This window comes from Astyanax mexicanus, unplaced genomic scaffold, assembly GCF_023375975.1.
Source record: "Astyanax mexicanus isolate ESR-SI-001 unplaced genomic scaffold, AstMex3_surface scaffold_43, whole genome shotgun sequence".
Lineage (NCBI taxonomy): Eukaryota > Metazoa > Chordata > Actinopteri > Characiformes > Acestrorhamphidae > Astyanax > Astyanax mexicanus.
The window spans coordinates 706,700-733,420 of NW_026040053.1; the positions used below are offsets into that span (position 1 = coordinate 706,700).

A 26,721-nucleotide genomic window follows, 5' to 3' on the forward strand; every position below is an offset into this window, starting at 1 on the left:
CTTTATAAATGTATAAAAAGCACTGCAAATCAAAAGGCTAATATCCTTTTAATCTAATCATTTAACACCATTTCATTTTTCAACATAATATTTAATAATTTAATCTCTTCTGTTCAGCAGTTCTGCTCCTTCAGATTCTGTGTTTGTAAATTGTGCTTTTTGTTGGATTTATAACCCAAAATTTAATCACTCTATTTAATAAAACTCTAATCGGATTGTTTGATTTATCTAATGTAATCCGATTTCATCCATAACTGTAATGATATACCTGTTTTTTTAACTTGCAATCCAGTTACAGCCTGACTGACCAGATTATCTTCAAGCTTTTCCTGAGAGAATCATCAGATATAGTAGAGTACAATCTTAAACCTACAGCTCTGTAAAAAAAAAAAAGAGAGCAGTTAAAAATGATGAGTTTCTTTGATTTTACCAAATTAAAAACCTCTGGAATATAATCAAGAGGAAGATGGATGATCACAAGCCATCAAACCACCAAACTGAACTGCTTGAATTTTTACACCAGGAGTAAAGCAGCATAAAGTTATCCAAAAGCAGTGTGTAAGACTGGTGGAGGAGAACATGATGCCAAGATGCATGAAAAAAAACTGTGATTAAAAACCAGGGTTATTCCACCAAATATTGATTATTTCTGAACTCTTAAAACTTTATGAATATGAACTTGTTTTCTTTGCATTATTTGAGGTCTGAAAGTTCTGCATCTTTTTTGTTATTTCAGTCATTTCTCATTTTCTGTAAATAAATGCTCTAAATAAGAATATTTTTATTTGTAATTTGGGAGAAATGTTGTCTGTAGTTTATAGAATAAAACAACAATGTTCATTTTACTCAAACATAAACCTATAAATAGAAAAATCAGAGAAACTGATTCAGAAACTGAAGTGCTCTCTTCATTTTATACAGAGCTGTATGTTATCCTATATAACTGTATGGAGCTCACCTAAGTCTTATTCGTAAAGGGAATGATGAGCAAGAGACGCTCTGATTGGTTTATTTCACGCTAAACCCAAAATTGACCACACCCATGATTAATTAAGAGAATTAGTACATGACTCTTGCTTTGCATGTTTTGAACTGTGCAAGGTGTACTTTTCCCATCGTTATGATAGCAAAGACACACTGACACGCCCCCCTAAATCAAGCTGTACGGTGCTCGGCTCGTCTAAAGATCACTAAAATAGAGCCGAGTAAATAATATACAGTATATTTACATTATTATTTCCTTTACTAAACCCTTAAATACGCGCTGTGTTAAAGGGGTCGTTGTTATTTCCTGCATTAGCAGCTAAAAGCTGGATTCTGTTTTTAAAGCTATTGTTATAAAAGTGCTCCAGATACAGAGTTTATTATATAATCTTCATTTTCTGTTTTACAGATTAATCACTGCATTATTCCTATTGCTTTTAAAGGGTTTAATGGACAGCTGCTCTTTACAGAGCCATTAATACAGATTACTCCAACAATACTGCTATACTCCTCCTCAGGAGTGTGTGTGTGTGTGTGTGTGTGTGTGTATGTGTGTTTAAGAGGAATATATATTTATTTATATATTTTATTTTTTATGTTTTATTTGGAGTGGTGGTGGTTTGAATAATTAATTTGAATAATTTAAAGATATTTTTAAATAAGACACCTTAAATATTAATTTAGCCTTTTCCATTAAAATATTATTATTATTATTCAATCAGTCAATCTTTATTTCCAATCGGTAATACATTGATGAGGGTACCCCTTATTTTCACTGCAGCTGAGCATTTACAAAATAAAAGAGACTGAAGTTTAAATAATAAAAATAACCAAACAATATAAGATTTAATTAGAAAAAAAAAAATCAGAATAACAGGAAATGCAGACAGGCTAAAATGTAAAGCAATAAAATAAAGAGATAAATAATTTAAACAATAAAATATAAACACAATAAAAAAATAGAGGACTACAATAACAACAAAATTATAAAAAAAAGGTAATTGATGGAACTAAAATAAATTAAATAAGGTAAAAAAAAGCTAAACAGTTACAGTCTGTTTAAAGGTGTTTAGAGACTAATAGATTAATAGTTTAACTAATATCATCACGCTGGGATAATCCAGCTTTAAGAATTAATTATACTCCACCCTGTTACAGTAAAATATTACAGTAATAAAATTGTGTATAAAAAAAAGTTTGACAAAATATAGTCATGAATAAATAAACATCTGCAGTTTAACATTAAATACGTAATTTCCCCCAAAATACATATTAATACAGGATACTATCCAGGTTTCCATAAAACTGTAGGGGGGGGGGGGATGATATGGTATATAAAATATTATATAATGATATTTAATCATTTAGTAATTTTCACAATAACAATATATATCAATATTTTGATGCAGACAAAATATACTATCAGTGAGAAATTGTTAAAAACACCTTTTGTAGTTTTAATTGTGAAGCATCTTTGGGTTGGTGATACACAATATATAAATAACTATATATATCTATATATATATAACACAATATAAGACTGCTTTGTTTTTATTACTATATATCACACAAATAAATGTAAACAGTTACTGTGACTTAATACACTCTCTATAATAAAAAGAAAACTGGTCAGTTTTCTTTAAGCAACTAATAAATATATTAAATCCATGTGCAAAAAAAAAGCAGACTGTAAACCACCAGAACCAGAACATTCCTCACAATATGCTAATCAAAATATCATATTACTCAAGATCCAGAACCAAACTTTTATATGTTTTCTGAGCTGTGATTTAATTTATATATTAATAGGCATGTCACATTAAGAATATGTTTTGTGATATATTGGTCTAGAAATTATATTATGGTCATTTTAAAGTCATTAAATGGAACATGATGATAATAATAATAAAATAGCATAACAAAGCATTCATACATTTTTAAAGACAACATTGTATTTAATCATAGTTTAGGGGAAATATATAGTTTTTTTTTTCATCTACTGCTGAATTTTTTTGAACAGTTATTAAAGCACTGATTGGCTAAAATACTGTTCACTGTCATACACAGCTCTGTAAAAAATAAAAACTGAAGAGACCACTTGCTATTTATAGGTTTATGTTTGAGTAAAATGAACATTGTTGTTTTATTCTATAAACTACAGACAACATTTCTCCCAAATTACAAATAAAAATATTCTCATTTAGAGCATTTATTTACAGAAAATGAGAAATGACTGAAATAACAAAAAAGATGCAGAGCTTTCAGACCTCAAATAATGCAAAGAAAACAAGTTCATATTCATAAAGTTTTAAGAGTTCAGAAATAATCAATATTTGGTGGAATAATCCTGGTTTTTAATCACAGTTTTTTTTTCATGCATCTTGGCATCATGTTCTCCTCCACCAGTCTTACACACTGCTTTTGGATAACTTTATGCTGCTTTACTCCTGGTGCAAAAATTCAAGCAGTTCAGTTTGGTGGTTTGATGGTTTGTGATCATCCATCTTCCTATTGATTATATTCCAGAGGTTTTCAATTTGATAAAATCAAAGAAACTCATCATTTTTAATTAGAGTGCTCTCTTATTGTTATTATTATGTTTTTTCTTCACTGTGCTGCAGGGAGATTCTTACCTTCTGGGAACCGGATAAGGTGCGCTTGATGGAGGAACGCTTGAAGGAACCTTCTTTAGCTCTTTTCCCGAAGCTGCTCTTGTTCTCCATGGCTGGAAGAAGCTCTGCCCTCTCCTCATTGGTCTAAGCAGGTGCCCGCTGTGCCAGTCTCCCCAGGTGTGCTCAGGTGTTTGGGGAAGATGCTCCAGGAGACAGGTGAGGACAGGGATGGTCTGGGTCTCTGAGAGCAGCTGGAGTGAAGAGAACTGAGATGTTCACTAAATCTGTAAAACATCACCAGCGTGCTGAAACAGACACTGACCCATCCCTCTGCACCAGTGTGTGTGTTTTTAGTGTGTTTGTGTGTGTGTATAATGTGTGTGTGTGTAATCAGGCTTAATGGCGTGTGCTGTATGAAGGAGTGCTCTTTAATGCAGCAGATTTATTAAATGGTGATTGAAGGTAAATCTACTTTAGTAAAAGTCGGAGCAGAAACGGATTTAATGCTTAATAACAGCAGCAGCAGAGAGTCGGGCGGGAGTTCTGCTGCATTAAAGAGAAAGAAACGCGCGGGATTACCACAACCCGTCACGTTTAACCGCAGCTGACCGAGCAGAGAGTGTGTGTTATTATCAGAGGTGGAAAGTAATGAATTACATTTAGTTAAGTTACTGTAATTGAGTAAATTTTATGAGTAATTTGTAATTTTTTTAAGTAGGTGAATTTTCTTTTACTCAAGTACATTCTGACACAAGTAATTTACTTTGCTACATTGGAAAACTCCCCGTTACTGAGCAACAAATAAAATGCTGCAGGAAAAAAACAACTGTCTGAATTAAAAAATAAATAATTGGGCGGATGCGGCGGTGCACAGATGCTCATGCGCGAAATAACGAGGCAATAACATCCTGCAATACAAAATGTGTCCCGCCGGACAGAGCTGCAGCCTTCAAACCTCCCACATCAAACCTGAGAAAGCATGTAGTGGTGAGTATTTATATCATTAAACATTAATCTGCTTAAATGTTAAACAAAAAAAAACATGTAAATAGCAGTTAAAGCACAGCAATGACAAGTTAAAAAATAATAATAATGAACTGTAAAACTATAAAAATACAGTTTATAGTCACATATATAACTATAAACTTTTTAACAGTAAAGAAAAAAAATGGATCATAGAAACCTATACCACTGAAAATGTTTTATGGGGGGGTCTGAACAAATACTGCCTGAAAGGTTTAAAATATTATGTGAAATAATAGTTAATTAAAACAATTTAATTTATTATTTTTTTTACCTTTTTACATCAAATAATTAAAAGTAACTATGTACTATTTTTACTCAAGTAGATTTTTAGCAAAGTAAAGGTAATTTTACTTCATTACAATTTTTCAGTACTTTTCCCACCTCTGGTTATTATTAATAATAATAATAATAATAATAATAATAACAATGCAGAAATCATAACTTGCTTGATTACAAACTTACATCCCCACACACACACGATTCTAACAGATATAAATACCTTTAAACTCCACTTTTAACCTCTTAAGCTCCAAGCCGATTTTTTTTACCAATTTTACATTTGAAGGCTTACTACTCTAATATTAAATAATTCAGAGGCGATTTTATCAATTAATATTATTTAGAAGCCTTTACACAATTCATTTAAGACACTTTAATTATTCATTTTAAACATGTAATGGCCAAAATATGGTAAAAACATTTTAGGCGCTTTCAGATTTTTGGTACCACTTTAAAATAAGACTACTTTTATAAAGGGTTTTTAATTGGTTTACAATTAGTTTATTAATGTTACAAATTAGGTTGTAAATGCCTTAAAAATCATAATAATCAGTTATAACACATACGTAGAAAGAGCAACAGTATAGACGGCTGTGTAATATAGTTCACTATTTGACAAACAACAGGTCATTGTTGCTCTTTCTACTGTACGTATGTGTTATAACTGATTATTAATGATTATTAAAGCATTTACAACCTAATTAGTAACTATTAGTAAACTAATTGTAAACCATTTATAAACCCTTTATAAAGGTAGTCTTATTTTAAAGTGGTACCCAGTTTTTCTATTTTCAGACACATTAAATTATATTTATATGAAGTTTATATGGATGAAGTGTTTTGGCAGCTCTATATTTTGCTATAAAGTGTTTACATTCATCATATATATTTATAAACTGCTCTCTTTTACTGTTTTCATTCAGTAGAGCTCTGAACCTGGTCCTTTCTTTCGCCAAAAGGACTGGACACTTTATAAGAATAAAAAATACCAATTTTATAACTCATTTTGCAGTAAAGAAAGTGTTTCTGTATGTTTTACTCCTGATAGAATTATAAATGTGCGGTGTGTCTTTAAATCTTTTACACTGTTTTAAACTGTGTGTGTTTGGCGGGGGCAGGGGGGCGGGGCGTGCACACTCACGTGTGTTAAACCATTACTCTAAATAGAGATTAACTAAAGGCACACCAGCAATAATTCATAAATAAGCGACTATTGTAATCCAGCACAGACTATTTTAAAAACATTAGAAGCTTTTCTTCAACATTTATAAAAAAAGCCATTTAAATGCAAATGTTTATATTCTTAGAAATAAAAAACTTTAGAAAGTGATAGAAAAATCCGTTTTTCATTACTTATCTATTATTTTTTATAATAATAAATGAAGAATAACCCGACTGCAGGTCTTCAGCAGGTCAGAGGACTCGCGGCTCGTCAGTGTGACGCAGTTTGTAAAATCCGGATTCTGCACGTGAGCCACGGGGACGTACCTGCAGCGCCGCCGCCAGCGCTGAACATAATCCATCAGATTTTACACTCCATTTACTGCACAACACATCCTTTAAAACAGCTTTATTAAACCAATGAAGCTAAACTGTAATAAACTAAAACAGAAAACAAGCTTTCTACAAAAATTATATTTATATTTATAATATATATATATATATTCATAAAAAAGGTCACGTCCCCGTCCCTGTCCCTCCGGCCGTGTGCTGAGCTGGTTGTTATGTGAAGGATGGAGAGGAGAGCTGTCCCCTGTAATAAATAATATATACACAGTCCTCTCTGTGTGACCAGCCTTCATCCTCCTCCTCCTCCTCCTCCGTCAGCAGGGCACTCTGCGTCTGTTTGTCCCCCGCCGTCCCCCTGTCCTTCTGTTCCCCCCGTCCCCGTCCGTCCTCTTCACTCTGCTGCGTTAGAGCCGGTGTCTGAAACACAACAGAACCACAGTTAAACTCCGAACCCAATTTAAAATCACGATACATACTGAAACTGTTACTGCAGAACATTTACAATAAACAGAGCGGCCTACTGTTAACTTATTTCTAATTTATTTCTAATTTTTCCCATTTAACATGGCTAATTACCCAACCCACTCATTAAGACTCCACCTATCACCAGTGACGCTCTTTTAACACCAGGAGGGTTAAGAAGACCAGCACACGCCTCCTCTGATACATGTGAAGTCAGACTCCGCCTCTTTTTAAACTCTTTGGCCGAGTAGCATCACAGAGCTAACACTCGGAGGAAAGCGCAGCGACACGGTTCTGATACATCAGCTCACAGATGCAGCCTTGTGCTGATCCACATCACCCTAGGAGTGATGAGGGGACAGAGAGAGCGCCATCTACTGTACTGTACCCACCCAGAGAGAGCAAGAACAAACTGTGCTCTCTCAGGACTCCGGCAGCTTCATGGTAAAGCTGCATGACCGGGGGTTCGAACCTGCAACCTCCTGCTCATAGTGGCAGCGCCTTAGCTTGCTGGACTACTCGGCACCGGGTTAACTTTATTTAAATTAAATAAAATTATAAGCTGCACTAAAAATTCTTAAATTTTTCCAAAAATCATCAGAGCTCCTTATAATCCGGTGCTCCTTATGTATGAATTCTATCAGTCAGGTATTAAGGAGCAGTAAAGACACTCCACTGAAGTACAGAGTTATACAGGAGATTCAGTTTAGTTCTCCAGCACCCAGACTGGAGCACCATTAGCATTAGCTGCTAATCCCAGCGCTAAGCGCTAACTCTTTCACTGTTCAGAGGTGAGTATATTAGACTGTAGTCTGCAGCGTATTTACCATGTTAAAATAAGCTACGTGGGACAAACTGCTAGCTAATTTCACCCTGGCTTACCGTAACACTCAGGGTCCCTCTGTGTAGCGCTGCCGGGCTGCAGTTAGCCGCTAATGCTAATGCTCCAGCCTTAGTGTAAAACTGGAAATCTAAGTTTATTGTAAATAAACTGAAGCGCTTTAATCACCAAATAAACAGTTTTCAGGAGAGAAATCTGTGTAGATTAACATCCAGCACTTCACTGAGTTAAATATTACAATTCTATTTACTTTGCTTAGCTGCCAAATTTATAACGAAAACAATGCGACACCACTGTTCCTACTGCTAGTTACTAGTGCTGCATAAAATGCATCTTATAATCTGGTGCAAAAAGTTATATATTATTAGTTAGTATATATTAGTATATATAAATGGAAGAAATAAGAGCACTTAAAAATGAGTTTGTTTAATTTTACCAAATTGAAAAGACTGGTGGAGGAGAACATGATGCCAAGATGCATAAAAACTGTGAATAAAAACCAGGATTATTCCACCAAATATTGATTATTTCTGAACTCTTAAAACTTTATGAATATGAACTTCAATCACGTGACTGTACACAATCTCACTGTTCCCTTAACAAAGTGCAGTTTTTAAAAGGCAAGCAAAGAAGTCTATAAATTTTACACTGCAAATTGTGTAATTGTTAATCAGTCATGTAGTGTGAAAACCACAACAACTGAAGCACTCACGATTACAGAACCACCAGTCCTCTACCACAAACATCACAACTACCTGACCTCTCACTCAGTCCTGCAGAGTGAACCAGGAGTGAGACGAGAGTATTTAAAACATTAGATAAACTCACTTTTCCCGTCGCAGGCGACGATCTTCACTTTATCCACTTTCACCAGATCAGTGACTTCCCGAAACTCCACGTCATTTAAAACAAACGTCCAGACGTTATCACAAAACCTGTACGTGTTCAGCGACCCCTGCACACACACACACACACACACACACACAATCATCAATTACATGGTTATAATAATAAATCACATTTCTTTATTTTACTGAAGAATAACGATCAGATCTGGATCAGACCTTCTCAATTTCAGCCTGATTTTCCAGAAGCATGTTGAGATTATTTTAGCTGTTTGAGGATGGTTGGTTTATTGTTCTTGTTTTAAAAACTCACCTCAGAACCACAGTTCATTAACAGTAACACTGAATAGTAGTGGTGTAACAGTACGTATATTCTTTATGAACCGTTACAGTACGGTACGGGAGGGTCACGGTTTGGTTCACGTAAACTCACAGCACAGGTTTGATGCAGAAGTATAAATTGGCTGCTAATGCACATTGGTAGCATCGTCCAAACCTACCAACAACCAGAACTAGTGCTGGGTGATAAAACGATATTTATAGTTATCGAGGAAATTATATATCGCAGTAAATGTGACCGTTTAAGTAGCAGAGCACACGATCAGGCAGCGCGCTGAACTGCCTCTGCTCAGCCAATCACCTGTCAGAATGAACACTGAAATACTCTTGTGTTTTGCTTTATGTAGTTGCCTGCATTCAGAGAGGGGAATAATCCTATGATTTAATATAATCATATAAAAACAACCAAGTGCTATTGCAGTTCAAATTAAACAGACAAATAATGTAAAGGATCTTAATTTTTTTTTTGGTTTATATATTTGTCCCCTTGTTATTGTTTTAAGGGCCGAACATATCGGCTGATATGGAAAACTATATTGAGATAAGATTTTTTTTCCATATTGCTCAGCTCTATCCAGAACAAATGAAAAAAAGGAATTTCAACCCAACAACCCCACTGCTTTTAATCAGACTTTAGATGTGAAATCAGATGGGTCCCATTGTTTTTTTAGTTTGGAGTAGGCATGTCATGATAGCTTTTTTTTGTAGATGATATATATCATCCCAGAAATTATTGCTATAAACAATATTATTGTCATTTTAAATAATTGAAATAATAATAGTTTGGGAAATGTATATTCTTTTCTTTAGCTGCTGCAGTTCACACTGTGTGTATGGAGTATGGAGCTGTAATTAAAGCACTGGTCTCTTTGACTGGCTAAAATACTGTTCACTGTTATATACGTGAACAAACATTCAAACAAACAATAGACGATATCCTGATCATCAAATATTATTAAGATTAATATGATTAAGATTGTTATTATAAGATTGTACTAAGGTAATTGAAATGAAAACATACCAAATGGTGTTTATACCGAGGTGTGTACCGAACGGCGAATTTCCTGTACCGTTACCCCCTCTAGTGCGTACAGTATATTAATACTCACCTTAAAGTTAACTCTATTGCGAACTCGGTTGGCCAGCGCCGTGTTGATGGCTTTGTCGAACTGCAGCAAAACCTGGAGAGCTAACTGAGGGGTGATCTGCTGAGTCTGTGTAAAAACATTAACAAAGAAATTTAAACAGTGTATAAAATATAAAATGTGCAATAAATAGTATTATTTAAAGTGGTGAGTGAAAAGGGGTGGGGTTGGGGGAGTTCCCTGAGATTGTCCATCAAAATGTATAATTGTCCAACATGAGTAAATACGTTATTGTTTGTTGATTTTGGGCACTTTTGGAGACACAGTCTTACACTTAAAGTAGAGTATAAACTGTGTGACTGATCCATTTACCTGTCTACCATTGCAGTAATACAGTACTGTTACAAACGAACAATTAATCAACAAATACATTTAAATAATTGATCGTTGCAGCTTTATTAGCCTCCTGATTCACTCAACTTCCAAAACTTCAAGTTAATAAATTCTTAAGTCACTCTTTATATCTCAGTCAAAAGGTCTGCTTTCCAAAAATGTCCTCACTTTTAGAGCTTAGATTCTCTGCCCGAATCCGACCCGATATCGGGCCCACCAAGAAAATAGTCTGTAATGTAGGCAAATGTCTTTTTAATGATATTTATATTTTATATAAAGCTATGGCGTGATAATCAAAATATAGCTAAGTAACAAATCAAACTGTTAAAAAAAAAAAAAAAACAGTGCATAGCCTTATTACTGTTTTTTGTTTTTGCACTTAAGACCATAAGCTCAATATTTAAAAAAAGGTTTGTTTAGAAATTATGTTCTTAAACCCTGTTTAATTATATTAGATTAGAGGTAAAGTCATTCAAACATCATTCTTGTAGCCTAATTTACTGATGTTAAATGTGGATCATTACTTGTATTGTTGGTGTTTTAATCTCTCAGAGATCTGTTCTTAATTAACATTCTTTCTGAAATAATAGGTCTGTGCTTCTTCGGTGTTATAATGTTAATTTAATCATTTAATTCATTTCTCTCATTCAAACAGCTCTAAAATGTTTTTAAGAAGCTCAGTTTTAATGCTCTACTAAAAAAAGGTTTTAAATCGAGCTCCGGCTCAAAACAAGAGTTTATGGGATAGGATGCACTTATTCAGCACTAAACTGCTAAAGATGCCAAATCCAGGTCCAGATAGTATAAAACCCTTCAGCAGATTTGTACTTTCTAAACCTGGATTTGCAGCTATTAGACTCCCATAGCAGAGAAATTCACAAAACTGAAGTGTCTGGAAAATAAACACATACCTAAACATACAAACAATGCAAGAACATACACAGCCTGACCAAAACATACATAAAAACAGGTACCGTAGACACCTCCTATTGATTAATCATTAATGCATGGGTAATTAATAGGTTTCAGCTAAAACAAGTTATTATTTAACCCTAACTGATGCAGGGAGTAGCTTCTCATCTGTTAAACGACCCTGTGGAAAGAATCATCCTGTGGCCGTGCAGATGATGTTCATCTGTTTCAGTAGAGTCAAACTATCACTACGCATCAAGCAGACAAAGTTACATTAAAAAGAACATTGAAGTAAGTTAAACTACTTAAATCAGCATAAGAACTGTCCAATGCATTATTATTATTATTATTAAACAGTAGAAGAAGAGTGGAGGATCATCATCATCTTCCAGGGAGGAATGTGGTGGAAAAAGATATTGAATGATGGTGATCACACACCGCAATGCAGCCCAAGCAGTTAAAACTATATTTCAAGGATTCAAGGAGATTTTATTGTCATTCGCATCACATGTGGTACATGAGGTGGAACGAAATTGTGATCTCACGATCCAGTTTTACACCCTAAAAATACTGCGACTTTATTCTCTCGTAATATTATCTCAGAATATTACAACATTGATCTTGTAATATTATGTCATTGATCTCTTATTATTATGACTTTATTCTCAAAATATATTCTCAAATCATGCTACTCACCTACTATCGTTTCTACAGTAATTTCATCAATTATTCATGCAAATATATAAAGTAGGGTATGATAAAATGTATTTGCATTGTAAAGTTGGAAAAAAGTAAGCAAAGATTTTACTTTTATCATATTTTTCAAAGAGTAACTGAAAACATAAACACACTTAAATGTGATATATCATGATATATATCGTTATCGTGATATAAAAAATTTCATATCGCGATATATGATTTTACCCATATCGCCCAGCACTAATATTACTACTTCATTATCTCAGAATATTACAAATTTACTCTCGTAGTATTACGACTTAATTCTCAAAGTGAATTTTATTTTTTTAAGAGTGGCCCTAAATGTATGCTAAATGTATATATTTTTAACAAATGTAAAAACAATTCATAGAGGGTTAAGATAATATAAAATGAGCCTTGATTAACACCACAGTGCAGAGGAAAGAACAGAAAATAAACAATAAAATATATCTATATAAAAAAAACACACACAAAAAAAACAGAACAATATTTAAAAAACACAAATCTACAAAAGCTGAGGTTAGAGGAAGCCTGGTTGTAACCGGTGTAACATTGATTAGCAGTGAGACGTTTTATTGTACATAGACCAATAGTAAATAGTAAATAAAATTTAATACTTTTACACTTACATATAATCCAGATATTTAGATTTAATTCTGTAGTTTTGGTGAACAAAAACATACTGTAGCTAACAGCAGCTTTACCTCAGCGAGCCGTTAGCTTCCCTGTGGACTAGTTTAATTGAAAGCTAGGCTAAGCTAACTGAAAACTAGGTTAACTGAGAGCTAGTCTAACTGTGGGATAATATAACTTTGGAATATAGGCTAATTGTGGACTTGGCTAAGTGTGAAACAAGATAACTGAGAGCTAAGCTAACTGTGTAATAAACTAACTGTGGACTACGGTAACTGAGCGCTAGGCTAACTGAGGAGTAAGCTAACTGAGGGCTAGGCTAGGCTAACTGTGGTCTATGGTAACTGAGGGCTATGCTAGGCTAACGGTGGTGTTGTACCTGGATCAGCTCGTCCAGGCTCTCCTGCAGGCTGTTCCCGAGCGTGGTGTTCCTGTAGAGCTGATAGGCCATGTTGTGAGAGTATAGAGCAGTGTAGGGTGAGTATAGTGGAGTATAGCGCAGTATAGAGGAGTATAGAGTTGTGTAGAATCCGGTTATAATGGGGATTATTAGCGGAGGGTCTCTGAGCTCAGCTAGCCGCGCTGTACCGCTGAGAGCAGCTCGCTACGGAAACCCGCGCAGGACAAATAACCTCAGCGCTCAGCGGACTGCAGTACATCTAACTGCAGCCGGAGAACCAATAGGCGTGGCGAATAGGCGGGGCTACTGTCAATCATATCGAGCATCAGCCAATCAAAAGTGTGAAGTACCTGTCTGTCATTTTGTGCAGTCTCTTTCTTTCTCTCTCTCCACCTCTTTCTCTCTCTCTCTTTCTGTATGTATATATAAGTTTTTCTGACTTTGCTATTTATAGGTTTATATAGGTTATATGTTTGAGTAAAATTGGTAGAAAATTGGTAGAAAAGACATGCAGCTGCCAGGAAATAGCAAAGAGGAAGACCAAATAGGAGATATATGGACGCAGTTAGAGAGGACATGGAGTTAGCTGGTGTGAGGACACAGGACAAAGGAAAAGCCAAAAGAAGAAGAAGAAGAAGTTTGAGTTAAATGAACATTGTTCTATTGGCGGCGCATGCACACGCTGCGGCTTACCCTGTCTTCCTATCCTGTATGGATGGGTTGATGGCTAATTTCGCTGGTTGACCATGTGACAATAAAGGCAATTCTATCTTCTATCTATCTATTCTATAAAATATTGTTTTATTTAGAGCTTTCAGATCTCAAATAATGCAAAGAAAACAAGTTCATATTCATAAAGTTTTAAGAGTTCAGAAATAATCAATATTTGGTGGAATAACACTGGTTTTAATCAAAGTTTTAATCTATGATCTGGATCAGTTGATGAGTTTGTTTTGGAGAGTTTCTCCCTCTGTTTGGTTTGGTTTCACACAGGTATAAACCTAAACGCACCAAAATACACACAAATAAACCCTGCGAGTGTAACACGAGCACATCGTCTCCTGCGATTGGTGAGAGCTATCTGGCGTGGGAGTGAGAAACTAAATATAGTAGTGCTATAGGTAGGGCTTCCATCACATTTACAATCGAAAAAAATCCATGTGATTTTTGGTCTGACCCAGTTTAAGCCATTTGAGCAGTACTAATTCATACTATTCATATTAGATTTACAAATGCTAATATTTTACACAAAAAAAATATTTATATATATTTTATTTTTTTTTCCACATTTGTTCTAGTGCTGTGAAGTACAAACAAAAAATGTATATCACTGTATTTTTATTACTATTATTTATTTATATTTATTTGCATTTAGGTTTAATATAGGTTTGTGATTTACTCTCCTGCTAGGAGTACATACAATATAAAATAAAACATTAAAGCTTTAAATTAATAAGAAATCAGACTTTATAATCAGAAAAACAGCTGATGAATGTAAACAATAGACCTTAAAAAGAGATATGCTAACAAATGTAAATATTCAAGAGATATTTCTCAAAAGCTCTATTTCACAAGTAAAACAAGTTTAATATCAAATTACAATATATTATTATTGAAGACATTACAGGCATTACAGTATTTAAGCAGCTGTTTTATTAGTTTATCACAATTTCCTTGGTTCTCCAGTTTAAAGGTCGTAATTACGACTCGACCTGCATTTGAGTGTTTTTTGGTCAGGTGGAAATGGACACCATTAGGAAAATCATTTTGTTCATACTTTTGTTTTATTACTATGAGAAACAGTAGGTTTATTTTGCAAAAATAATTTTCTTGTATCTATAAGCAGGACAGAGCGTGAGGCTCCACAGAACTGAACTACAGTGTATTAGCTTGTTATGCTAACTGGTTAGCATTAGCTAGGGAGCTCTGATAGTGTGCTTCTTCAGCGTTTTTCTAAACAGTGCTCTGCAGCGCCTCTAGTGGTGTGGTGGTCTGCGAAAAATGAACACTGGTTCTTATTCACCCCGGTATTAAATTATTATTAATATAATTTTTCTTTTTAAGGTTTGCGTATTTCATTTAAAGTGTGTATTTGTATTTTACATGCATGTAGTTGTTTAAACACAGCTACAGGTTTCAGTACATTTCTGACTTTTGTTTTACAAACTCAGAATCTTTATGACCCTTATTTGACTCTGTACTCTTTATTTTTTACACAGTGTGGTTTTATTGAAATAATGATGAGAACAATCATAATATTTCACCTAAAACAATTTCAATAAGGAACTTTCACCCTTTGTACAGACAAGGATAACTTAAAGAGAGAAATATCTTTTGAAGTAAGACAGAAAAAATGAAAATCTCAGATAAACTCAGCATCAGTCCGACTGTAGTGGAAAAAAATAAATCATCATCATTCGTGCTCTCTGCCAATCAGAAACAAGCTCAGCATGATTTAACGTACCGACCAATGACTGTATAAAAGCATGGACTGTGCAACATCGTATGATTATAAGCTCCGCCCATCACCATGTATTCCAATAGCAAAACGGTCTCAACTTTTTACAATCTAATTTTTTTCTTCTCTAAACTAAAGTCTTTCCAGCTCCAGTTTTTTAATTCCAGAAGTCAGTTTTCTTTCTGCTAATATTACAGATTTTTATTCTCCAGAAATAATTTACTGTAATTAGATGGAAATATAATATTTATTGGAAATAACCAATATTTTGGTAATAAAATACGCCGACTGTTGGGTTTGTGATGCTTGGCTCCGCCTCTGGTGTCTATTTACCAATTTAACTACAGTTGGTATAAAATTTGGCTTCATTTCTATAAAACAGGAGGAAACAGAATCACACGATCCATGTTTATATACAGTCAGTGGTACCTGATCAGATCCAATCACCGCTCTGTTTTAAACCATATTAAAATATAAAGATAAATGGTAATAATGGAAAATTGGCCTTAAGCCCTATCTGTACAGGATTAGTTTCTCAGGGGGTAATTTTCTCTTTTATGGGGGTTTTTATCCTCTGTGATTTTATTCCCGTCCAGAACGATCATGTAGGTGTTTTTCTCAGACGTCCTCTGAGAAAATTACAGGCTGAATTATCTACTGTTTTTCTCTGAACTCCGTGCTCCTCCGGTAATTTTAGTCCCGTCCGGACGCACATCTCTGAGTTTCGTCTCCTCGCCTTTAATAAAATAGATATTTATCCACTGCTGCGCACCGTAATTACACACGTTAAAAACACAACAGCAAGTGAAAATGGAGGAGCTACTGAACGCTGTAATGATGTCATGTGACCGAGAAAAAAGCTAAAACCTCACTGATCCTCCTGTTTTTATAACTGCAGTCCGGATGCAGGAGTTTTATCACTGAACAGTAGAAGTGTGAAATATTTTACACAGAAACTAATCCCGTCCAGATAGGGCTACAGTATGGGAAAGTTAACAAAACTAGACTTATAAATAATGATTCAGAAAGCAAAAAACAAACAAAAAAAAAGTTAAAATAATAAAATAATTAGATTATTAAACCCTAATTAAGGACGGTATGAGATAATGTTAGTTAATGCCCTGACAGAAGGCACACAGGAGGGATCTTAAACTGATCTACGATCAGCGTTAAGCAGCGTTTCTCAGCTCTGCTCCAGTTTATACCAGGTTCAGCTTTTAACTCCTACAGTAAAGTAATGCTCTTTTAATGGGGAATATTTAAATTACTCTCTGTTCTGCGTTTTGATTGGCTGTAGTTAGTTACAGCAGTAACTGCCAGTGCTTTTACACTATGAGATTTAAAGTCATTGATGGGTTCAGACATTAACCCTGACTGATATTCAGCAGGATCTGCATGTTTTCACTGTGGTTTAACTCGGACTTCAGGCTGTTTTTATAGAATATTAAAATCACCGTTTTCATCTTAATTAGGAAGCAAATCAGATCAGATGCTCCTCAAAACCCTCCAACAAGCTGCTGAACTCTGCAGCGCCCCCTAGCGGTGATTACATACATACACACACGCACATGCGCACACTCTCACGCGCACACTCTCACGCATAAGTACACTCTTACGCACACACTCTCACGCACACACTCTCACGCACACACTCTCACGCACACACTCTCACGCACACACGCTCACGCACACACGCTCACGCACACACGCTCACGCACACTCGTACACTCTCAAGCGCACACACAAGTGTGCATACAAACTCACGCTCACACACACGCACACACACACTCAGTGATTATCTGTAGGAACAGAAGAGGAAACAGTAGATGGGAAATAAAAAGGTAAATTTATGCAGAAATTAAATTCTATTGGAGTCCTGTAGATCCGTGCGAGACCTGACCCGCTGTCCCGCGAGCTCCACCCGCTCGGCTACAGACAGAGAGAGAGAGAGTTCTGGGTGGGGCTCAGGTGTTATCTAGGCCTGTGATTGGCCAGGAGGAAGTCCTTGTCTTTGCAGGTGAGACAGAGTTTGAGGTTTCTGAGAGATCCGCCGGCGCAGGAGAACGCCCAGCCCGCCATCACACACAGAACCAGGTATGTGGGGATCAGACTGCCCTCGTACTGCGGGTTCACAAACGTCTGAAACACAACAATATACAAACTTCACACATATATTTACCCTAATAAACACACACACATTTATATATATTTCTACTTTAACAACTAAAGTACTCTGTTCATTTATTAAGATAAACTTTTCATAGCTGCTATTTTCAGTTTACAGCTCTGAATATCAAATCAAATCAAATCAAATTTATTTGTATAGCGCTTTTTACAACTGGTGTTGGCACAAAACAGCTTTACAGAAACATGATTACAGGACAAAGAATCAGGCAAAACATTAAACATAGAAAATACAGAATACAGAACCCCGAGTGAAAAACTCCCTCAGAGCTTCAGGAGGAGGAAGAAACACTGGGAGGAACCAAGACTCACATTAAAGGGGGGACCATCCTACCACTGATCAAACAGCTTTTAAACATAAAAGTATATAATAAGAGAGTACTTAAAAATGATGAGTTTCTTTGATTTTACCAAATTAAAAACCTCTGGAATATAATCAAGAGGAAGATGGATGATCACAAACCATCAAACCACCAAACTGAACTGCTCTTTCCACAGGGCTGTTTAACAGATGAGAAGCTACTCACTGCATCAGCTGGGGTTAAATAACTTGTTGCAGCTATTGCTGGGTGATATGGCCACAAAAAATAAATTATTATTATTAATAATTAAAAACAGGCTTTATAGGTTTGTGTGTGTGTGCATTGAGGTGTAATAGGAGGAATAGCTGTGCTCTCGTGTCTGTGCTGGAGCTCCTCTGAGCTCAAACCAGACGACCAGCGCTCGCGAGGACTGCGACCTGCTTTCCGTCCTTTAGTTCGAACAGTTCTACAAGAACTACTGGATTTTTCTTTTTCTTTTATTCATTCAAGAAGTTTTGGCACAGTGTGAGGGACAGTTCGTCTGTTTAAATTAAGTAGTAAAATAAAAATCGAAAATGAAATTATCAGAAAAATAGCTGAAGAATGTAAACAACTGACCCTAAAAAGAGATACGCCAACAAATTTATGTAACTATTTAAAATATAGAGTTTTATGAAGGAAGCTGTGTTAAACACTATAAATGCACCTAAAATATAAATATTATAAACATTCAAATGAGATATTTCTCAAAAGTTCTATTGCACAAGTTTAATGTTAAATTACAATATATTTTTCTTAAAATAGGCATTACAGTACTAAAATCAGCCACAATTTCCTTCTTTCTCCAGGTAACAAATAAATTCAGTTCAGTGTGAATTAATGTTATCCTCTGAGTTTCAGTACTAATATATTTAAAAGGGCTTTAGTTACTTTTTATTGTTCTCTGCTAAAACACATATACAGTAAGGAACAGCAGCAGGAGCTCCTCAGATAAAGTGCTGTTCTGTTTCTCCAGGCAAGACGACGCTACACGAGCGTTTGGCTGCACAGGGCTAAGTAAATGTGCGTTAGCTTGTTATGCTAAGAGGCTAGTGTATCTGTTTCTTCGGCGGCGCTGTTCTAGATCGCGCTCTGCAGCACCTCTAGTGGTGTGGCAGAATGTTAAAAAATGCATACCGAATACAATTTCCCCTCCAGTATAGCGTATAAACCTGTACACCGCCCAGGACTAGTGGCAGCTAAAATAGAAGAACCTGTACAGTGTTTATCTGATGTTTGTGATTCAGGTTTTCTTACCAAACACGACACCAGCAGGTGACTGAAGACCACGGCGCCCACAGACCACCACCTCTGATTCTCACAGGCCTCGAAAAACACCACGCCCCAGAACATGTGCAGCAGGATTATAGCCAGAGTCATAAAAGCTAAAAAACAGAACATTCACTATTAAAACTAAACACAGTAATAGATCTCATGCCTACAAACAGGGTTCAAACACTTTTTAACCAATACATTTCTATGATTTTTTCAGGCCTTCAAGGCAAATTTTCGTGACCATTTGATTTTTTTTTAAACATCCGTGCAGACATAAACAATAAAACTATATTTAAAATTATAGTAGGTCTAAAATGAATCAGATTAAATGTTTACACAATCTTTAACAATAAAATGTGTATCAGATCCTGAGAGCTGTTTTGTGTTAAAATTAGTTAAATTACTGAATAAACTCTGATCTGATGTATTTATTAACTAAACATAGATTTTTTTCATCAATAATTTTAAAACCAAATTTTCATGACTTTTCCAAAACCTTCTGGGTATTTTTATTTTTGCAAAACTTTCTCCAGTCCTGGAAATTAATGCTATTTTAAAATGTCATGACTTTTCCAGGTTTTTAATAAGCGTATAAATCCTGTATAATATAATGTTACTCATTATATAAAGCCTTTATTAAGTCTAGAACTTGTCTCTGTTGTAATAAACTAATCACACACACATTATACAGTACTAATAATAATCAGAACTCCACAGCGCTGTCGTTCTGTTATTAAGGTACATTAATGTTAATCTCATTGATTTATTATAAGTTAAATTTACCTGCTCTCCGCTCTAAAAACCTCCGCCTCCTCCACCACTTCCTGCTTCCTGTTTGTGGGTGACGTAACGCTAAGCGCTGTTTCACATTAAAAGTCTTCGCTAAATTCCGTGCTCTGCGTTTTAAAATGAATTAAAATATTCCTCAAGAAACAGAAAATTAATCGATCAATCGATCAATTTTCAAATTACTCGAGTAATCGTTTCACCCCTATATTTTAAGAGTATTTTATAGTTTTATCACTGATTTGCTTTATTTTAAATGGTGTTTTATTGTACAGCACTTGGTCGATTCCTGGTGTATTTTAAATGTGTTTAATAAATAAATTGTTTGGACTCTACCTGAGGAGATGAAGTAATGCTGGGAGTCTCCGTGGATCCCGACGGTTCCGGGTCCGACCGAGTCTGAGAGGATGTTCACCACTGAAAACGCCCCACTCATAAACCCGAACCCCAGACCTGAGACTGGAGATCACCAGAGAATCACCATTACTCTCACACCAGCAGCACAACAACACAAACACAATCATATATAAAATACATAAATATGAGCACAATATTTTATATTAATTATTATAAAACATTATTATAAAATTATTATAAATAAATATAAACTCTTTAAAAGTAAAAAAATCTGTAAACATGATTTTTAAATGTCACATGAGTTTTTTAAACATCTATGAATTAGAAACCTTGTATAAGTAAATGATAATACCGTAAGCGAGCTGACGGACAGAGATGGGCATGGTGTCCTCCTGACTGATGGCCAGCAGTCCTGCATTAGCTTTCCTAAAAAACAAACAGCAAATATACAACAAATATACAAATATACAGGTTATTAGAGCAGCACATTTCAGACACAGATACAATGTAAAGTGCTTTACTTAAACAGGAACAAAACACAAATATATAAAAAATAATAATAAAATAAAAGGTATTTTAAAATCAATCAAAATAAAATATATAGTTTTTATATATTGTATAATTTTTCAAAAGATACAAAATTAAACATACAAACAATAAACATAAGAATGAGGAAAAAAAGGCTGCATTTCAGGACAGAAAACTGAGCTAAAAGCTGATAAACAGGAAGGTTTGCAGTTCCTGACTATTCTAATCCTCTCTAAAATCTGATTTTATTTAACAGCTCCAGATCTCCATGTTTTTATATAGAGCAGGACTAATTGATCTGTTCCTGATGATCTGAGAGTTCTGCTCATATCGCTGCATCAGATCAGGTAAATATACTGGTTTAAATTAGTGCTGGGCGATTATGACCTAAAAAAATATCTTCGATTTTTTTCACAAAAATCAAGATTTTCGATTAGAACCGATTCCCCCCCCCCCCCCTATTAAAAATCAGACTACAGATGACCAATAAATGGTTTTAAACTAGGTTTATCTGTAAAAAATATATAAAATTAGTTTGGTGTTCAGACGCTTTGGGTTGAGTCGACTCATTTGAGTGAACCAATGATTCAATACACTGTTTTAGAAGCCCGCGCTGACCTCGTATCTCCACACAGCCGAGGAGAATCTCACACTGACGAACGCTGAATTAAATTTTTTATACTTCAGAACGCTTTGGGTTTTTTGACTAATAATTGAGAAATAAAGCACTAAATGAATCACAGAAGAGACTTTAAGGAGAGACTATTGAGACACTTTATCTTGTTCTGCTCTAATTCACATTATCATGCTGCTAAAGCAAAACCTGCACTCTGGACTTCATGTTGCTGCTACCTGTCTACTGTTCCTATTTATTTTATTTTATTGTGTATTCATCTTTATCTATTTTATTCTATTTTATTTTTATTCTATTTTGTTGTATTCTTTTATTTTGTTATCTTATTTATATCAATATTATCTATGTTGTTATCTTTATTATATTACATTTGGCAGACGCTTTTGTCCAAAGCGATTTACAATAGTAAAGTACAAAAGTAATATTAGTTAAAGGTAAAACATCTTTAGACAGGGCTTAAAGAAGGTCGAAGGGAGATAAATGGGATAGAGGAGTGAAGGAGGGGAAGAAGGAAATGAGGTCATGAAGTTATATTATCTATATTATCTATTACTATCTGTGGGAGGAGCCGGTAACCAGGATAAGACGGATAAACACTTCAGAAATAAGGAGCGTTTTCAGATTTAATAGTGAAAATCATCCAGCACTAAGTCCTAACCCATAAAGAACATTTCCTTTTTTCTCTCAATACTTTACTGCTTTTAAACAACAGGTTTATGAAATAAAGGAACAACAGCTCTTGGGTGTAAACTGGATCGTGAGATTTCGAAATTTCGTTCCACCTCATGAATCACATGTGATGCAAATGACAATAAAATCTCCTTGAATCCTAATATTGTTTTCCCACAACGAATCATGTGAGTGATGAAGCTGCAGTTTTTAAAAGGGGTAAATTTTATTTCTTAATAAATATAAGCTTTATTTCACCGGGTGTTTGTGTGGAAAGTGCTGGAACTTGTTTCAGTACGAGTTCAGTCAGTCCTTGGAGGAATGTTTAGTAAATTTGCGCGGGTCAGTCTGTGAGAGGAGCCGGTTACCAGGATAAGACGGATAAACACTTCAGAAATGAGGAGCGTTTCCCTGTATTTTAGATTACAAAAATGTTAAATGTCTGTATGTAATATTGTAATTACTCCATTTTGAAAATCGCATTAAAACTATAACTCAAATTAATGTAATTAATCGTGAAAATCGCTCAGCAATAGTTTAACCATCAGGAACATTTCCTATATTATTTTTAATACTATTCTGCTTTTATACAACAGGTTTATGAAATAAAGGAATTAATACTGTTTTAATGTTGTAATACTTTCTTCCAAAATGTAATAAGAAATGAGACCCTGCTCTTCTACAATATCAGATCCCGCCTTTCCCAAAACTCACGACTACAAAACAGCAGATATCAGATCCGGCTCTGAATATAATCCATCAGAATCACATTACTGTCCTCATATTACTGCCCTACTTTTATCATTCTTCTCCCCATTTACTGCTTTAACTACAGTACACTTTATACAGTGACTTGCAAAAGTACTCATACCCCTTGAACGTTTCCATATTTTGTCACATTACAACTACAAACATAAATATATTTAATTGGAATTTAATGTGAAAGATCAAAACAAAGTGGTATAAAACTGTGAAGTGGAAAGAAAATGATGCAGTATATAATGTAGTATAGTGTGTAGTATAGTGTGTAGTATAGTGTAGTGTAGTAATTCTTACTTGAGTAGTTTGTAGTAGGCGAAGCGGAAGAGCTCCTGCAGGAGGACGGAGAGCACCACCCCGAATATGAGCAGAGCTTTCTGCTGAGAGGAGCTTTCCTTATTACTCATCTGTACCGTAACAAACCACACCAACGACGCCAACAGCAGCGACACCAGCCAGAAAAACGCCCTGTAACACCACATAAACACAGCGTTAATACCCCGTAAACCACCCTGCAACACACACACTGTTAACACCCCGTATACCACCCTGCAACACCAACACACACTGTTAACACCCCATAAACTACACCAACGACGCCAAGAGCAGCAGCACCAGCCAGAAAAACGTAAACACAGCATTAATACCCCGTAAACCACCCTGTAACACACACACACTGTTAATACCACGTAAACCACCCTGCAACACACACCAGACAGAAAAACGCCCTGTAACACCACATAAACACAGTGTTAATACCCAGTAAACCATCCTGTAACACACACACACTGTTAATACCACGTAAACCACCCTGCAACACACACCAACGACGCCAACAGCAGCGACACCAGCCAGAAAAACGCCCTGTAACACCACATAAGCACAGCGTTAATATCCTGTAAACCACCCTGTAACACACACACACTGTTAACACCCCATAAACCACACCAACGACGCCAACAGCAGCGACACCAGCCAGAAAAACACCCTGTAACACCACATAAGCACAGCTTTAATATCCTGTAAACCACCCTGTAACACACACACACTGTTAACACCCCATAAACCACACCAACGACGCCAACAGCAGCGACACCAGCCAGAAAAACGCCCTGTAACACCACATAAACACAGCAATAATACCCCGTAAACCACACTGTAACACACACCAACGACGACAACAACGAAACCAGCCATAAAAACACCCTGTAATACCACAGCGTTAACACCCCGTAAACCACCCTGCAACACATACACATTGTTTACACCCCATAAACCACCCTGTAACACACACCAGACAGAAAAACGCCCTGTAATACCACAAACACAGCGTTAATACCCCGTAAACCACCCTGCAACACACACACATTGTTTACACCTCATAAACCACTTTGTAACAAACAACGCCAACAGCAGCGATACCAGCCAAAAAAAACCCATGTAACACCACGTAAACACTGTTAATACACAGTATACCACCCAGCAACACACACACACTGTTAATACCCTGTAAACCACTCTGTAACACACACCAACCAGAAAAACGCCCTGTAACACCAAACACACAGCGTTAATACCCTGTAAACCACCCTGTAACACAACCACACTGTATAGGGTTTAGTATAGGAATTATGTGGTTACTATAGAAATGTATAGGGGGTTAGTATGGGGTTTAGTATAGAATTAGCATAGCAGTGTATAGGGGTTGGTATGGGGGGGACTTGGGGTAGGATAGGGGTTAATATGGGGGTGTATAGGGGGTAGTATAGGGGTTAGCATAGTATGAACATATAAGTGTATAGGGGTAGTATAGCAGAGGTAAAGAGGTGTATGGGGGTTAGTATAGCAGTGTATAGGGGGTAGTATAGACATTATAATAGTATTAATATAGAAGTGTATTGTGGTTAGTATAGGGAGTGTGGTTACTATAGAGGTGTACAGGGGGTAGTATAGGGGTTAGTATAGCAGTGTATAGGGGTTAGTATAGCAGTGTATAGGGGTTAGTATGGGGGTGTATAGGGGTTAGTATAGTATTAATATAGAAGTGTATAGAGGTAGTATAGAGGTGTATGGGTTAGTATACCAGTGTATAGGGGTAGTATATACATTAGAATAGTATTACTATAGAAGTGTTTAGGGGTTAGTATAAGGGGTTGGGGGGTTAGTATAGTGGTGTACAGGTGGTAGTATAGGGGTTAGTATAGCAGTATATAGGGGTTAGTATGGGGGTGTAAAGGGGAAGTAAAGGGCTAGTATAGGGGTATATAGGGGTTAGTATGGGGGTTAGTATAGTAGTATATAGGGGTGGTATAGGGGAGCCGGAGGGAGGGCCCGGTGGCGGAGACTCACCCCGCTATGAGGAAGATGACGCGGAGCGGGTCGCGGGAGATGGTGAAGAGGAAGAGAGCCGCCGCGGGACCGAACGCGATAAACGTACAGCCGAAGAAAACCGCCGCCGCCATCCCGGAGCTTTAGCTTAGCTTAGCCTAGCTTTAGCTTAGCTTTAGCTCCAGTCCTCCTGCTCCCCCGGGTTTATTGATCAGATATTAATATCCCCGCGGGTCCGGGGGGGCGGGGTCAGGCGCGGTGTATCGATTAGCGCTGATTTTAATAATTAATCATTAAATTAATGTAAAATCCGCTCCCACTGATCCACCGCCGACCTGCTGCTGCACTTCCTGCTCCCAGTCACATGACCACCCGCTCTTAAACACACACGCGCTCATTACATACATACACACATACACACACACACACATACACACATACACACACACACACACACACACACACACACACACACACACACACATATATATAAATACAATTCTATATTTATACACCTCACCACATTCAGACAGCATGTCACTGCTTTAGTTGAGTTTTTTTCTTTTTCCTTTTAATTTAATTTATTTATTTTGTCTTAGTATTTGCCTAATTTTATGTTGTAACCTTTTATTTGTTTTATTACTGGTTTTACTTTTGGCCTTTTACCTTTTTTATTTTATTTATTTCGTGCTTTTATTTTTATTTTTTTTTCTTTATTTTAGTTCCAGTAATTCATAATTTTGGTGTTATTTTAGTGCCCTATTTCTTTATTTGTGTTTATATTTCATTGTTTCATGGTTTATCTCTTTATTTTATTGCTTTACATGTTAGCTTGTCTGCATATCCTTTTATTCTGAATTATTTTATTTCTTCTTATATAAATCGTATATTTTTTGCTTGTTTTTATAATTTTAACTTATTTTTCAGACTCTTTAATTTAGTAAATTCTCAGCTGCATCGACAATGAGGGTCACCCTCAACATATTTCCGAGTGGAAATAAAAGTTGATTGAAATATACACAGTATTAAACTGTAATACACAGTATTTTTATAAAAAAAAAACTGAATAGGTCTTGTAATTTGTAAAAGTGTGTAACAACAGTGTTTCTGATACATATGTTTATATAAACATTAAATATAAATCCAAAATATGCAGGAACTCTCCACTCACTAGATGGCAGCATTTACTTACTTTTATCAGTATTTAGAATTCTCCATCCCAAACACATAATACATTTTTACACCCGAACACTTTAACATATTTTCATAAGTAATAAATTCACACTGTATTTTAAATTTCAATATATTTGAAATATATACGGAGGATATTTTCTGTTTTTACAAACAAATGCATCGACTAAG

At 35.6% G+C, this 26,721-nt stretch overlaps 3 protein-coding genes across 3 annotated transcripts in view; all 3 read right to left on the minus strand.

The window, feature by feature from the left end:
- Nucleotides 1-4,672, minus strand: part of trpm1a (transient receptor potential cation channel, subfamily M, member 1a) — a 55,135-nt gene extending 50,463 nt beyond the window's left edge. The window contains exon 1 of the mRNA XM_022667384.2: nt 3,618-4,672. Within this exon, the coding sequence (XP_022523105.2) occupies nt 3,618-3,707 (90 nt within the window). The 5' untranslated portion in view covers nt 3,708-4,672. The remainder of the gene's footprint in view (nt 1-3,617) is intronic.
- Nucleotides 4,673-6,456: 1,784 nt separating this feature from the next.
- gtf2a2 (general transcription factor IIA, 2) lies at nt 6,457-13,275 on the minus strand. The gene is made up of 4 exons (XM_007241898.4): nt 13,020-13,275; nt 10,007-10,111; nt 8,542-8,668; nt 6,457-6,827 (listed from the first exon to the last, which is right to left on the minus strand). The coding sequence occupies exons 1-4, from the start codon at nt 13,089-13,091 to the stop codon at nt 6,802-6,804; spliced, it is 330 nt and encodes a 109-aa protein (XP_007241960.2). The 5' UTR covers nt 13,092-13,275; the 3' UTR covers nt 6,457-6,801.
- Nucleotides 13,276-15,243: 1,968 nt separating this feature from the next.
- aph1b (APH1B gamma secretase subunit) lies at nt 15,244-25,736 on the minus strand. Its single transcript, XM_007241897.4, has 6 exons — nt 25,381-25,736; nt 23,329-23,499; nt 20,794-20,867; nt 20,421-20,543; nt 19,281-19,408; nt 15,244-17,637 (listed from the first exon to the last, which is right to left on the minus strand). Exons 1-6 carry the CDS (start codon nt 25,491-25,493, stop codon nt 17,470-17,472), a joined length of 777 nt encoding a protein of 258 aa, XP_007241959.2. The 5' UTR covers nt 25,494-25,736; the 3' UTR covers nt 15,244-17,469.
- Between the last annotated feature and the right edge of the window lie 985 nt (nt 25,737-26,721).

Coding starts and splice junctions, on each gene's coding strand:
- aph1b (XM_007241897.4), bottom strand. CDS start 25,493: ATGGCGGCGGCGGTTTTCTTCGGCTGTACGTTTATCGCGTTCGGTCCC. Junction 20,868..23,328: donor GCCTACTACAAACTACTCAA/GTAAGAATTACT, acceptor TTTGTTTTTTAG/GAAAGCTAATGCAGGACTGC. Junction 20,544..20,793: donor TGTCCGTCAGCTCGCTTACG/GTATTATCATTT, acceptor GGTGATCTCCAG/TCTCAGGTCTGGGGTTCGGG.
- gtf2a2 (XM_007241898.4), bottom strand. CDS start 13,091: ATGGCCTATCAGCTCTACAGGAACACCACGCTCGGGAACAGCCTGCAG. Junction 10,112..13,019: donor GCCTGGACGAGCTGATCCAG/GTACAACACCAC, acceptor GTTTTTACACAG/ACTCAGCAGATCACCCCTCA. Junction 6,828..8,541: donor CGTCGCCTGCGACGGGAAAA/GTGAGTTTATCT, acceptor GTTGTGTTTCAG/ACACCGGCTCTAACGCAGCA.